Source organism: Stylophora pistillata, chromosome 11 (assembly GCF_964205215.1).
Source record: "Stylophora pistillata chromosome 11, jaStyPist1.2, whole genome shotgun sequence".
Lineage (NCBI taxonomy): Eukaryota > Metazoa > Cnidaria > Anthozoa > Scleractinia > Pocilloporidae > Stylophora > Stylophora pistillata.
Window position 1 is genome coordinate 11143085 of NC_142529.1, and position 14773 is coordinate 11157857.

At 38.1% G+C, this 14773-nt stretch overlaps 1 protein-coding gene across 1 annotated transcript; it reads left to right on the forward strand.

Annotated features, from left to right (window-relative positions):
- The first annotated feature begins 473 nt into the window (after positions 1 to 473).
- Positions 474 to 11741, forward strand: LOC111336890 (glutathione hydrolase 1 proenzyme-like). The gene is made up of 12 exons (XM_088738947.1): positions 474 to 725; positions 2352 to 2572; positions 4914 to 5015; positions 5439 to 5655; positions 6809 to 6941; positions 7451 to 7631; positions 7829 to 7962; positions 8110 to 8297; positions 8686 to 8914; positions 9384 to 9564; positions 9893 to 10023; positions 11293 to 11741. The coding sequence occupies exons 1-11, from the start codon at positions 544 to 546 to the stop codon at positions 10003 to 10005; spliced, it is 1881 nt and encodes a 626-aa protein (XP_088595073.1). The 5' UTR covers positions 474 to 543; the 3' UTR covers positions 10006 to 10023; positions 11293 to 11741.
- The last annotated feature ends 3032 nt before the right edge of the window (positions 11742 to 14773 follow it).

Here is a 14773-nt window from a genome sequence, read left to right on the forward strand (position 1 = left end):
CTTGGGTAGTCAGGTTTTTCTCGCATAGGCAGGCAAGATAACTCTGTCAGGGGGGAAAAAATAGCCCACCTACCCGGGAGAGATTGCTAATCGTTTACTTCGCCCCAATTTGTCTTGAGGGGGGAGGTTTGCTGCAGGTTCCCTGCGACTATACATATAAGGCCTTATACGACTATACATATAAGGCCTTATACGACTATACAGATAAGGCCTCCGGCGAGCAGAGATAAGAGCGAAGCGGTTGTCACGGGCGTGGGCCTACGATTCGCGAGTTATTCCGTTCTACTGTTTTGCATGAATAGCTGTGTCAGTTTCTTTTGGGATAAATAAAAGAGTTAATTCAAATTAACCTGTACGTTTGTTTACGCTTTTTAAGCACAGGGAAAGAAATGGGCGTCTTATAGCAGGTGGAAAACTCAGAGCTAGTGTGAAATTTAAGCTTACTGAACGCTTGTAAGATTGCTTTAAATATTAATTTCCACTTCCCTCGAGTGGGAAGAATAAGGCTTTTTATTCCCTGGCTGGTCTTGGCATTTCACGACCATGGCCGATTCAACAATTTCTGGCGGAAAATCGCATTTTGTGTGTCGCCGGCTTCTCGCTGTTGTAACAGTATTGTGTGCCTTGGGAGGAGTTGTGTATGTAACCGGAATTGGTAGACAGATTCATCAAGCTATAAGCAATTTGATCGTCCCACAACAGGAAGCCCCGTTAAAAAGAAGAAGGTAAGAAATAAAAGAATAACAAACACGCTCTAATGCTTTGGTTTAATTTGTTGAATTATGTGTACAACTCTTATTTAGAAAACAATCGATCTCAATGATGACGGGGAAATCGTTAGTTGGCATTTCACGGTACCGGTCGATTTTGCCATGATTTAATTTCTTCCTGTTGTCTAAAGATTATAATGATTCCGGGCTGGTTATGCTCTCATAGAAATTTTAGACACCTATGAAATCCTTAGCGTTCGATTTGTTTTAGAGTTCTTACAGTTTTTGTAAACAAGTAATTTCTTGAATCACATGTTTAAAATTTGATCAAGCGAAACGTTGACAAGTTTCTGATCGATTTGTTTGCTCAGTGTAATGTTTCTCAGATGTCCCTTTCCAAAAGTAGGGTTCGAAACAAATCACACATAAGGGTAGATAGCAAAAGCAAAGAAATCAGTTCGGATTCGGAAAAGAAGGGTATTGCAACATTTCTCAATAGGAATATTGGTAGGAAAGCAATAAAACAAAGGATCCTGCGCAAACTGATCACAACAAGAATGTGAAACATTTTCTTGGATCAAATTATATTCAATGATGTGGGAAAAATTTAAAATAGCGTTATCGTCTGTTGGCATTTGCGAGTTACTGCTATGAAAATTTTCACATTTTATCAAACAAGAAGAAAAAAAAATTGAACATGGTTAATTTCTGAGGGAGTCAAATATCGCCTGGTGGATACAAAATACTTCAATATGCTAATTCCTTCATGATAAACAGCAATAACAAGATAGAAATCAATCCCACAAAACATGATCATGAGACGATCAGCTTTACAACAGTACTTGATTATCTTGACGTCTCACTAGATACACCACTAACATCTACTTTAGGGAGCTGTCAATATTTGATGTTTATCTGATTCCCCACTAAGGCTCTATACGATCGCCCATCATTGGCAGTTAATTGGCAGTCAACTTTATACAGTCTTCCATTCATAAACCTGTTGTGATATTTCCTTCTTTGTCTCTCTTTCTTACAAATTTATCTGTAAATACTGCCATTTATTAGAATCTGAATTTCAGCTGTAATAATCGTTTGTTGAAGTTGCTACTTGGAAACTGATAATTGTGACTCAAAATGACTATACAAACAGTTTCTACTGAGTGGGAAGTCTGTATTGGTAAATTTTCTGCCCGAGGTCTTAAGTACGTCCTAGAGCCAGTAGTACAACTATAAATACGTACCTTTACAGGTCGCTGAAACGCTCAGACATTATAAACTTATTGTTTGAAACATTGCCGAGTGGAGGATCGGCTTACGTGTTTTCACCTTACTCGCTCACCTTAAAGCCTCTCTCGTTCCCTCGTTTTTTGAAAACAAACAAGTGAGTAAATATCGTAGATAAACACTTACAGGACGTACAGTACATTGAAATATATTTACCGCAAGTACTTTGTGAGATATAGAACAATAAACGTTATGGCCTGGATCTCCTCAACTGTCTGAAACAGTGCAAAGACGATCGGAGCTATTCCGAAGTTGATATCATGTTTCCCATACCATCGCCCTAGTTTTTGTGGAAATAGAAAGATCCGGAAACCAGGCATAAGGTTCAATTTGCTAAAGATATTTATTTTCTAGTCCACCTATGGCACCGCCTTCAGAACCCCTAGAGTTCAAAACTGCGGCTGTGTCGGCAGATTACAAGAAGTGCTCAGAATACGGCGCAGAAATTTTACGCGATAAAAATGGAAATGCCGTAGACGCCGCCATTGCAACTGCTCTGTGTGTGGGTGTAGTGAATGCTCATTCAGCGGGTATTGGAGGTGGAGGATTCATGATCATTTATGACAAGAAAAGTGGTGAGTTTCTTTCCCATCCAAATGGTTTATTAACTTCTGCGCCATCAACTATGCCGCAGTTTTATTAAATATATAGCTGGCAGCTCCCGTGGGCAATAGGAAGCAAATCCTCTGTTCTGATTGGCTGTCTGATGTTCAGAGATGGGCCTATCTTACCCGCCCGGGATTGTCGGGATATTGTTCCTACGTCAAACAAACAAACAAACAACAACAACAACAACAAAAAACATAAACGCACACGACAAATAACAGCAACAACAGAAAGCGGACTTACAAAGTTCGAAATTTTTGCATAATGTAGGTAATGGAGTCGCGAAAAAATATAAAAAACAAAGAAAACATAAATGACTTATTCTAGGGTTGATTGTGCGACAAACACAGTTGGTATAGTTTTTCTCCCGGCTCTACAATTAAACAAGTCATTCACGATTATATCAAAGCGAAGTATTTTTGCTATGTAATCGATTCTATGTGATTGGTCAAGGCAACTGTATATTAGCCTTCTCTTCTTTGGACGAAGACAAAGTCGAAGTCCATAAAAACGCCAAAAAGAGAGCTCAAACGATATCCAGCCATCTTGAACTGACACTTGGTCAATAATACGTTTGTAATAGAAAAAGGATTTACACCTTGTAGTAACACTTCAGTGGTCACAACAAAAATATGACTCGCTTCGATGATCGAGGATCTTGTGCCACGCTTTAGTAGTGATACTTAAGCGCCATTTTGATTCGAAATCATACAAGCTGAATTTTTTTTTCAAATTTATGTCTACTTCGGAATATTCCTTCACCTCCTAAATTCAAAAGTCGTTAACGTTATTTTCTAAATATTATTAAGGTACAATTTTAAACAGTTTATTTTAGTGAGTGCCGATCCTACTCATTCAGGCTAGGCGTTGACCGTGGCGAGCCTACGTCTTATTTACTACTAAAATTATATGAAATTGCTAATCTACTATAAAAGGAAAAAGTCACATAAAATCAATAATCTAAACAAATAATGCACCATAAAAACCTATATGAGTCCTTAAGTAGCTCGCTGGCGGGCATGTGCGAGAGCTCTATGCTAACTAAGAACCTTAAAGGTTCTGGCGATGTTCGGACTGGCGCTAAGGACAGCATTCTGCAACTGACGAAGGACTTCTCTCCCTCTCTTTGCACCTAACAATTCTCTAACACTTATTCCAACATTCTTAGAATATCCCCATAAGACATCTACAATTAAGTTGACTTAACATATCTCGAATCCAAGGTATTGCTGTTTAAGCTCCCAGCGTAGAGCAGCGTACTTTTGTGTCTTCCTGGTCTTCCTGGTGACGGTTTTCTGTCCAAGGGAATTATTATTAATATATCATTATTATTAATACTGCTATTATTATTATTATTATTTTTATTAGAAATTAAATTGTTTAGACTGCGATTAATTCACTTTTTTTCTAAAAGAGGAATATAATGGTTTCTTGCTTGCATTAGCCAGAATCAATTTAGCTCAGAGTTTTCTCTTTTCTCAAAGAATCCTTTGTTTCTCCTGTAGAACATATCGATTAAAAAAAAACAGAAAAACAAAAATTAAAGAATCAGCTTGATAGGCACCTTTAAGTTTTAGAATTTCACTCAAAAAAGCCCTAAAAAAAATGATGATGCTCGTTAAATTATATTCATTGTGGCTGATACAAATTGTTGCTTGTTTCCTTAAACCACTTGAGAGAGCTTTATGATATATTTGTCTTTAGTTGTTTTTCATTATGCACAAAAAGTGGTAAAGAGATTCAGTTTAAGCACTTTCGTCTGCTGCTGGCAAAAGCTACATAATCGTAATCAATGTTAATATTAGATCATGTTACTTCCTCTCTTCCACCACCTTCCTAAGCCACATTCAATTTACATTGGGTAACAAGTTTTATCCACTGAGTTGATAACGTAACTTTAGCGTCGTAGGGACTTTGTAAAGCTAACGTCTCGAACGCTAACCCTTCATCAGAGCGAAAGATAAAGTAATTCAGCCCCCTACACCTGGGGTAATTCCTTCCTGGCTATACTTAGATCGCTCATGTGAAGAAGAGGGTTTCAGAGGCTCCTGGAGGGCTTAGAAATAACGTATCCTTAGTGTTGAATCATTCCTCGCCTGGAAATCTCACGAGGTGTCTCTTGATAACATGTTAAAAAGAAACACGCCATCACATGTAAAAATTTTCTCGAAAGAAAATATGTTTCAAGCTAAAATGTTGAAAGAACTCCGTTTGAAACAAGGAAGGCCAATAGGACAGCTCTAGGCCTTTTACTTGATCTCGCCGAAACGTAATATAACCGAAACACTAACATACTAGTCTTAATCATAGGAAAGACAAGGGCGATCAATTTTAGAGAAACGGTTGCAGCCCTTGAAAAAGCAGAAACCATGAGAGACATCCAACATCTCATGTTTGAGTGGAAAGAAAGAGGTGAGACCAAAGCAAAACCGCAAAGATTTCATATTGATATTCATGGCATGTGTCTTTCCTAGTTTATTTCCTTGATATTCATTTCATCAGTGCGAGCGTTTCTCCTTGCGAGAGTCCCCGGATCAAGAGGTCCGGCCCGAGGTACAGTCGTTTCAAGTCGTTATGATCTTTAGGGACTCACTTTCCTATCACAGTGCCTGGAGTATAAATGGATAATAAGGATGGAACTTCTTGGGGAAATTTGAAATGCTTCAGGGGAACAAGTGATAGACTCAGCATCCCATCCAGAAGGCGTGAAACTAAGAGAAGATCTACGCGAATCTTTATCTCCGTCGTTGTTTTCTTTCTTTTTTTCATTCTATTTCATTTCGTAATGTTTCACGACAATGCCATGACTCAGTTGTAATTTAAATTTCCTAAAAGAGATCAAAACGAGAAACCCTGGAGAAGGGGAGTTCATCGGTGTACCTGGTGAATTGCGAGGGTTTGAGATGGCCTGGAAAAAGTTTGGCCGACTGCCCTGGAAAGATCTGTTTCAACCTGCCATTGAGATTGCTACCAATGGTTTCCCCGCGACTCCGGCCATCTTAGCCGCTATTGAAAAGAACGCACCAAATGTGACAAATGATCCAGGATTAAGGTGGGCACTATCATCTATTATAACATAATGAACATCGCGCGCATCGTGTGATTGGTTAATTAAGTTTCCAAGCGGATGCTTTATCAGGTTATAGAACCTGCATGTGACTAATTATGTCTTAAAAGTAATAGAAAGCATTTTTTTCCTGGCTCTATAGCGTGATAAAGCTAGCCACTTGACATGTTGGGAGAATACGAGCCCAAGGCGAGTTATTTATAAGCTTTCCGAGTAATCTCCCAACATCCCGCGTGGCGTTGTCGCGTTAAAGAGCCTGGAATAATCTATTCTATTGCTTAAATTTGACTCTATGTAGGAAAATCTATAGGAAAAAAATATACAGTTCAATACGTAGATAAACCAATGAATCAAGAAGAACCAAGATATTCATGGATTTTAAGTCCATTGTCTAATGTTTACTCGTTCAAATTGCACAGACATTACTGTCTTACTAAAATGCTAGAAACTTCTTGTGTGAAGGATTGTGTGGCCTCTCTTGAATATGAGCTTAAAAGTTTTCACGACAAATAAAATCAATTGATACTATTTTTTTTTTCATCTATTTTTACCATCTAATAGGGTTAGGGTGGTCTATTCTTTTTTGTTCCAAACTATACCTTGTAAAGACAGGTTGTTAACCCCTGAATACCTAAAATCTGACTTCTAGTTGCTGGCAGTTCCTTCTGAACTAGAATGAGAGACTTTTGTGTTATTCAAAATCAGGTTCACACTCTCCAGCTGGTTATTTGTCCTAGTCTAGAAGCACTCTTTGACGAATGTTGCATTCTGATTGGCTACGCTATTTGTTTTCTATTTCGTCAGCGATAGTGTGTATGTTTAGTAGCATAGCAATGCGTGGTGGTGAACAAAATGAAATAAAAACACTATTATCAGTATCTGCGAATGATGTTTCGACAACCTATGCAGAAGTCATTATTGAGTCAAGTTGACTTGACTTGACTTTACTTCGATGCAAAATTTCTCAGTTTCATGTTTTGGAAACGTCAGTCACTACTGTCAACAACAGTCATTCTCAGAACTGCTCTCATCTCAATGATTCAGCTTAATTTGTCTATTCTTAGTAATCTGTCGCAGAAATATTTGTTAATGATGTAAGATGTTTTCTGTTACAAAGCCCCTTTGGATTCTCTTATAGGGAGTTGTTTAAGCCAAACGGTCAATTCATTAAGGATGGCGACTTGATAAAGCGAACAAAATATGGAAAAACTTTAACTAAGATAGCTGAGGGCGGTGCTGATGTTTTCTATCGAGGGAAAATGGCGCAGCAGGTAACATGACATCAAGATTAATGTCATCTCAATTTTGAAGATTGCGATGACTAGCCTATGTTTTCACAGCAGAATTTTTGGCCAGGCGATTTTAAGCTTTTAGATGATTCTTCTTAATTGAGCTGCTGTTGAGTAAGTCCTTATTTGGTATAGTTAAACGATGTGTTCTCTCACCTAGAGCGTGATTCATGGTAAGAATAAACAACAAGGTAAGCGAAAGGATGTTATCGCCATAAGGACTGAATTATGGACAATGAAACTGATAGTAACAGTAATGATGATGATGATGGTAGTACAAATCGATGAAGATTATGGTCGTATGTCGCAAGGCATTTAGGAAGCAACGATTTTGACGAAGCAACGGTATCGGGAGTAACGATAACGATATCAAAATAACGATAAGCCGATGAGGCTACTAACAAACAGCCAAATGAAATGATAAAGGAAAAATAAACTAACTATTTGAAATTTTGACTTACAAAAACTAAAATATTTATCAAAATTCAAAGATTGTTAAAGATCTCAGATCTGCTGGCTCCAAGATTTCCTTAAAAGATTTAAAAAACTACAAAGCATCTGAGCTCAAAGCATTGGAGACGGACATGCCCGGGGTGAAGGGATACAAATTTCTGACCGTCCCACCCCCTGCAGGAGGAGTAGCCTTGATTGACATTCTTAACATTCTCAAGGGTGAGTCAGCTTAGTTCATTTTAAACTCTATCAGGAAAAGAACTAATATCTCCTTTTTCTTTGTCATAGCAAAATATGGTCTTAAAGACTATCTAGATCGCGTTGCTTGTACGACCATAGAAAAGTGCTCTAAAACCACTTTTACAATAAATTTTTGACAGTAATGTAGCTGGCCTATTATTTACTTGTTTAAAAAGGTTACAATTTTGGACCAGATGACATGAAAAAACACCCTGCTCGGACCTATCACCGAATGATTGAAGCATTCAATTTTGTAGCCGCGAGGGAAACGTATCTCACAGATCCTGCGTTTGACGATAAAGTAGACGAGGTAACCCATAAACAATTATCTTAAATCTCTCGTTAAACTTTTTACTTTTTTGAATACTTATTGTTGGATGATTTTTGAAACTTCCATCCAGGATTAGCTTACCATTCTATCTGATCTGGAATGTTTACGACCCATCTTCTTTAACAGGTCGTTCGCCAAATGCTGGATCCTGAAGAAGGAGAAAGACTCCGGCAAAAAATAGATGACAAGACCCATCCTTATGATTATTATGGACCTATTAACTATCATATTGACGTCACAGATGGTACAACTCACTTGTCTGTACTGGATAAAGAAGGAAATGCTGTTTCCATAACGACGTCAATCAATAAATAGTGTGTAAAATATAATTACTTACAGATACCTTCACCTAACCTTTACAGTTTTGCAATAATGTTTTCGGTAGCCTTTTAAACTGAGCCGCCTTTAACAATCCCAAAAATTAAGGTGGCTCTGACCTGCCATATGATTGGAGAACACTGAATCATACCATTAGATAACTAAATTCCTTTTGTAAAAACGGAGAGTAACTAGTAGCTCCATGCTTATTAGCACGAATCATATATAATAAGAGTAATGGTGATCATTTTTATCATTAATATCATTATCATAATTATCTTCACCTTTCTTGCTGTTGTTGACACCATCACCAAAGAATTCTTCTTTTGTTAGAGTAATTTTATAAACAGTCTATTTAGTAAACGCTTTTTGGTTCTTATTCAGTTTTGGAGCAAAAATGCGCAGCTTGGAACTCGGAATCATTTACAATGATCAGTTGTGGGATGCTGTAAACCTGTATGTTAACGAATACAATTTGCAAACGGATTCTCTGAGACCTCGTAAACGACCGATGTCTCTTGCTTCTCCTTCCATCATACTAGATGGGGAAGGGAATGTTAGAATGGTTATTGGAGCTGCGGGAGGAAAATACATCGCAACTGCGTTATCACAGGTCAGTATTTGTTAACTTTCATTTGGAATGTATTTACCTTTAGGTTGTCGGTAAAGTCGCTTTATTGCCATGTCGCCTCAAGTACATTGCCCACACACCCTCAAGTGTGTTCACTTAGAGGCAAGGTTATTACGCTCGAGGGGAGTTACCTTGCTTTAGCCGTCTGGACAAATTTAAAACTGCTTACGATAAAATTTTATTTTAAGAATGCTATTTACCCTCCAGATTTTTCCACCAGAGCAAATTCTATCAAATTTTCTACTTGGTTGACAAAAAAGTGAAAAACGATAATCTGTTCATTCCTCAACGAAATTCCTTCATGCCTAGTGTCACAAAATGCTCCCTGAACACACCCTATCTGTTCAGCATGTGCACTCATTTTGCCACCGTGTCCCTTACCTGAGCAGTCACGGGAGATGCGCAGAAGCCTTTTAAGCTCCTTGCCTACGCATACCTTGTATCTCCATAGGTACTTATGAACTACTTCTGGTTTGGAGATAGTTTAAAGGATGCTGTATCCAAGCCACGTCTTCACAGTCAATTATTCCCAAGCATTGTCTTAGTTGAACCAAATTTTCCAGAAAAGTACATCAAAGGATTGAAGCGTTACGGACACAAGCGAATCACAAATGATACCGCTTTATTCACAGGTGATTACAGTTTTATTTTAGAACTCGACGTTTAATTCTGTACTCTAACTTGGAGTCCAGCTTGCTCTCAAATGTTAGAAAAGCCAATGTTTCACTCGCGTGGTTGTAGACTGCACCATTTAATTCCACCAATTTCTCAAAATACAGCAAAAGACCAAGCCACGTTTTATACGTCTCTCTGTCCGGTGCGCCCGCAGTACTACAGTGATAAAATCACCGTGGCAACAAATCCATCATTTTTCTTTTAGTGGTCGGACTGTTACACCAGTAGGAAGGTTCAGGTTAGGGTTACAACGCAGCTAAAGCGTTAGTTCTCTTTCTCTTTCAGGAACGCCATTGCAGATCATGGGCGTGGTTCAACTTGTCGTGCGAAAGGATGACGGAGAGCTACTCGCATTGGCAGATTATCGCAAGGGTGGAGTCGCGGCTGGTTACCGCTGACCAATCAAAAGACTGAAGGTAAAATATGCTGTGAAGAGAAATACATCGATTATTTTCCGTGATCCTTTTAATAAAGCTGTTTCCAGAAGTCTTCTCTGTTTTCCCACTTGCCATAGTAAAGGAATACAGTGATGCACAGACCAGGTGTTTGCCGCCGAGCCGGTCTGGTTGATTACAGGTTAATAGTAGAAGTCTTAGCCAAACCAGGGTTTGGGAGAGATCTCGCGCTCAACCTAACGTAACAGCACAGTTGAGAGGGTCTCAGTGGCGTTAACCGTCAACCGTTATTTAACCGTTAGGCGTATAAATTGGCAAATTGATACTAACAACAAATATAACCCCAGTTTCCAGTTCACAAGTACTTTCGCACTAGAAATACATATCATGGCGTTATTCTCGATATTTTGGTCTTAAATAGGATGTCGTATCAAAATCTCAGTTACCATTTACAATAGCTTGTGTTATCTCTAAATAAGCTCACCTTTACCAAGACTAAGGTGGATGGAAACGCTTTCTTAGGCCGTCTAACTGGCAATATATAGAAGAGCGCTCCCCTTTGCAGTCGTACGTTTTTACGCATGTTATTAAGTAGGGATAGGGGTTTGAAATAGTGGGCGTGACGTGACGTGACGTGGCAATCGGTGTCATAATGCTAATTATATTGGGAAATCCCGTTGTGCAGTTTTTGAGGACGGTCTCGAAAAATCTTCAATGTTTTTTTTTTATTCTTTCGGGATTTTCATTTTTTTGGGGTAAGTCCCCACTGTTAATGATTTTTAACCAATTAGATCTAGTTACCATAAAATTTCTATGCCGCAAAGTTTCTTTCTGATTTATTAAAAAAATTAATGCAAATTTTCAATACGTTCTAAGCTGTTACTTGCTTATGTTGAAAACAGTTACTGGTATCAATGACAAACTACCACTTGACAAATTACGAGTATTTTTTTATAATATCGTACATGACGCTAATTTGATAGGTCCGTTTAGCTAGGAAATGGCTCCATACAATATTTCTCTGAGTTTTATCTACGTGAAATAAAACATATGTACCTCGATTCAGAGACCATTTTTTTTTTTATATTGCGACGATGTAAATTGGATAGAAAGGCCGGGAAACATTACCCCTATCTTTCTCTCGGTTTTTTTGTGAGTTCGTGGTGTGATGTTGGCAATGGTTTTTTTCCATAACAATGTTATCTGCATTGATTTGGGAAAAACGTGAGCAGAGTTTCTTAAATGAATGGCGATAAATTTTAGATTTTCTTATTTGTCTCGTTTTTTCAGATCCTGCATTGAAGTGAACTTTGAAACACTGGGTACTAGCACGAGGCAGCCTAAGACTCGCCAAGATCTGAGCCCTTTCAAGCTGTGGCCAAATATTTAGTTCTCTAACTGAATTTTGTCTAATAATATGGTACCCGTCAAATCATGAAGCTATAGACACTACAGACAGCCTGCTTTGGAGTTATCAAATAAAATCTATGCAGCTAAGCGCTTTTAGGCAACCTGAGTTCTGAACGAATAAATAAGATAATTTGTGCTATTGTTTGCGATTTTTTGGTGACTTTTCATTCTATTTTAAGAACCTCATGACCAAAATGTCATTTACTTCAAGATGCTTCAAGAATATATATTTTTCATTTTTAGTGTATTTTTTTAAGTGTATTACTCTACTTCAGGTACTTTTACTTTCATGTATTATTTCTTGCAATAAATATTTCCAGCGCCGCATACATTCACCCGACTGTTTGTGAAGGTCAAAGGGTAAAGGTTTTGTAATCAACCAAATAATTACGCCACTGCAACAATAGGTGCTGATGCATTTTATTTGATCAGTTATCACAGCATGAAAATCAAGCGTAAAGGTGTCTAATCAGCTTTACGCTTGTTTACATCGCCGCTTAAAGTGCTCTTTAAGATCAATTTTACACTACCCGCGTAAAGGCATATTAAAGGTCGGTATGTAAATATCTTATTGTATGTCATGGTAACATTCAGTGCCATCACTAAGAGGACTTCAATTGATTCGTTCAAAAGCTTGCGTTTGCAAATACAGACCCTGCTGGCTATGCCATGCTAATAAGCCACAACAAGGGCGGAACAGCTGTCCATGGCTGCCACTTTACGGGTGATATGGTTGTGCGCATGCGTACGATATGAGCCGTACCACGGGATTGTAATATGTGTGCTTTAGTGTTGTCATTAGAGTTGTTTACTATTTTTTGAGCACACAGGTTACAAATGATCTTATCTCCATACGCACGCGGTGGGAGAACTGTTTTATAGTTCTCAACAGCTACCACATGTTTAACGTGGAGCTGGCGGATAAATTGGGTGCTTACCTTATCTGAAATTGAGGGCGCAAATGAGACTTAGCTGGTTACGCCTTGGTGAAGTTCCTTAATATGACGGAAGTGATCATTCACGCTTAACGATACGTGAGTGAAATGACCGTGCCTCACAATTCCGCAAACTTTATGCTAAAGAAATTGCACTGTAAAGAAGCGTAAATTTACTTTTACAGAACTATTAAACTGCCTTTACGCTGTTGTTTAAAAGCGGCTTTACGTCAAAATTCCGCCAACTTTACGTCAATCGTAAATGTGTTCATTTACGCACCTTTAGGCCATTGATTAAAGGTTAACTTTACGGTTCGTCTACGTGAGCGTAAAATCGCGTAAATCTAAACTTACGTTGCATTTACGTCGCGTTTAAGCCGACGTAAATTTGCGTTTTCGTGCTGTGTATATAAATAAAAATCCATTTGTGTTGCATATCCAGGATAAGATGAAATTAGATAACACCAAATCCTTTTTTTAATAGATATGCTAAACTTTCTCTTCTTTTACATACCAAGCACCGAAATAACGGGGAAACGTCAAATGCTACACCGAATGCTTTCAATACAACCAATTTTATCGTTTTATAATATCAGCATGCATAGGTATTGCATGTAGGTTACACTTCTGAATATGCAGGCAACCTGAACCGCTGACCTTGAAAGCTTACGTGAAACTAATTCCTTAGGCTACTTGCAATGGACCTTTATCGAAATGGGCTCGACGACGCCTATCATGAAAACAAATTTCTCCTGCCAGACGGTCATGTATGCGGTTAAGTAAAAAAAATAACATATGATGCAGGACAAAATCCATACTTTTCTGGTCGTTTCCACGGACAAAACGTTTCACCAACAGGACATCTCTTTCCGTTTGTGTTCCATTCCATGATGCAACGTCCTGCAATACAGTTGTACCTGTTGGTCACTTCCCTAATTAATCGGAACATTTCTAATATACTTAACAAAACACCCCATCTGGTTGGTAACTGACCAATGTCTACATAAGCAATGGAACACATTTTGCCGGGCTCTTTAACCGAGATAAAGCCATACAGAAAGATGGGAGAACATATGGAAAGCTACAAATCACAAGTCGAAGAGAGTGATTTATAGGCATTCCGACAAGTGTTCTCCCATCATCCCAAGCTGGTTGTTGGTGCCAACAACTCTAGAACCTACCAAGTGAATATAAACAAACATATTCCTACGGATAAAGTGATGTAGTTCCTCCCATATCGATCCTGGAAGCCCTGTCAACTTTTCACAGTCTCCGCTCATTTCATTCAAACGCGACAAAAACATAGGCAATGTTTTGGTCAGAAGTTCTTTTCAGACTAATGACCAACCAGGCACTTTTAAATGCGCTCGTGCACAATGCAAAACGTGTCATTTCATTCACAACACTGATAAAATATCGGGACCTAAACGATCTATTAAGGTCACCGATCACTTCACGTGCACCTCCGCCAATGTAATCTATTGCATAACTTGCACTTATTGCAAAAAGATATACATCGGCGAAACAGGCAGAAGACTAGGTGACCGATTCCGAGAACACCTTCGAGACGTGGAAAGGAATGACAAGGACACATCGAAACCAGTCGCTAGACATTTTAATCTACCTAATCATTCTAAGCAACATATGACAATCTGCGGTCTTTCCTTACACGTAGGTAGCGCGGAAAGCCGTAAAAATCTTGAACAAAAGTTCCTCTTTCAAACCGGTAGTCTAAATCTTACTTCTTAAATCTTAACTCTATAGTTTGTGGTGCATAATTTGAAATAATTATATCATATTTTTTTCAAATATGCTGCATCATTAATGTATAACCACTATAAGTGTCAACTATTTCATAAATAGCGACTTACTGTTTGAAAATTAATGGTCAAATGATTGAACCATGAACCACAAAGTACTGTGCAAGTAAATGTCTCTAATGGCCGTAATGTTGTTGAAATACTTGTTGTTTATTTTGGTATAAAACTAGCACAACGCCAGTATGTGACTCTGCATTAGAAGTTGAAGAAAAAATTTTTGAAGGCATTTAATTGCACATAATGTTTTTACTTTTCCACACTCTCGATAACGTACTCTATTTTAAGGTCTCAATAACGTACTCAATAGAAAAAAAATGTACATGTAGGTACATTAAGTCGAATATAGTCTTTCGAGTGTAAAAAATTGATTTATGCAAATAACAATGGCAATAATAACAATATGAACCGATTAATCAGACAATGTTTTAAAATAAGCTACATTTTACATCACACCCCACGTGGAAACTCTCATTTTGTCCGCAAAGTTTTTTTAAAAGACGAAACGCGGTCAAGTTTACAAAATTGAAAAAAAAAATGTATTTCTACATACACGCTTAGCTTCGTTGTTCTACTTTTGTTTTTTTTTCAACGAGCGCCCAAAGATTG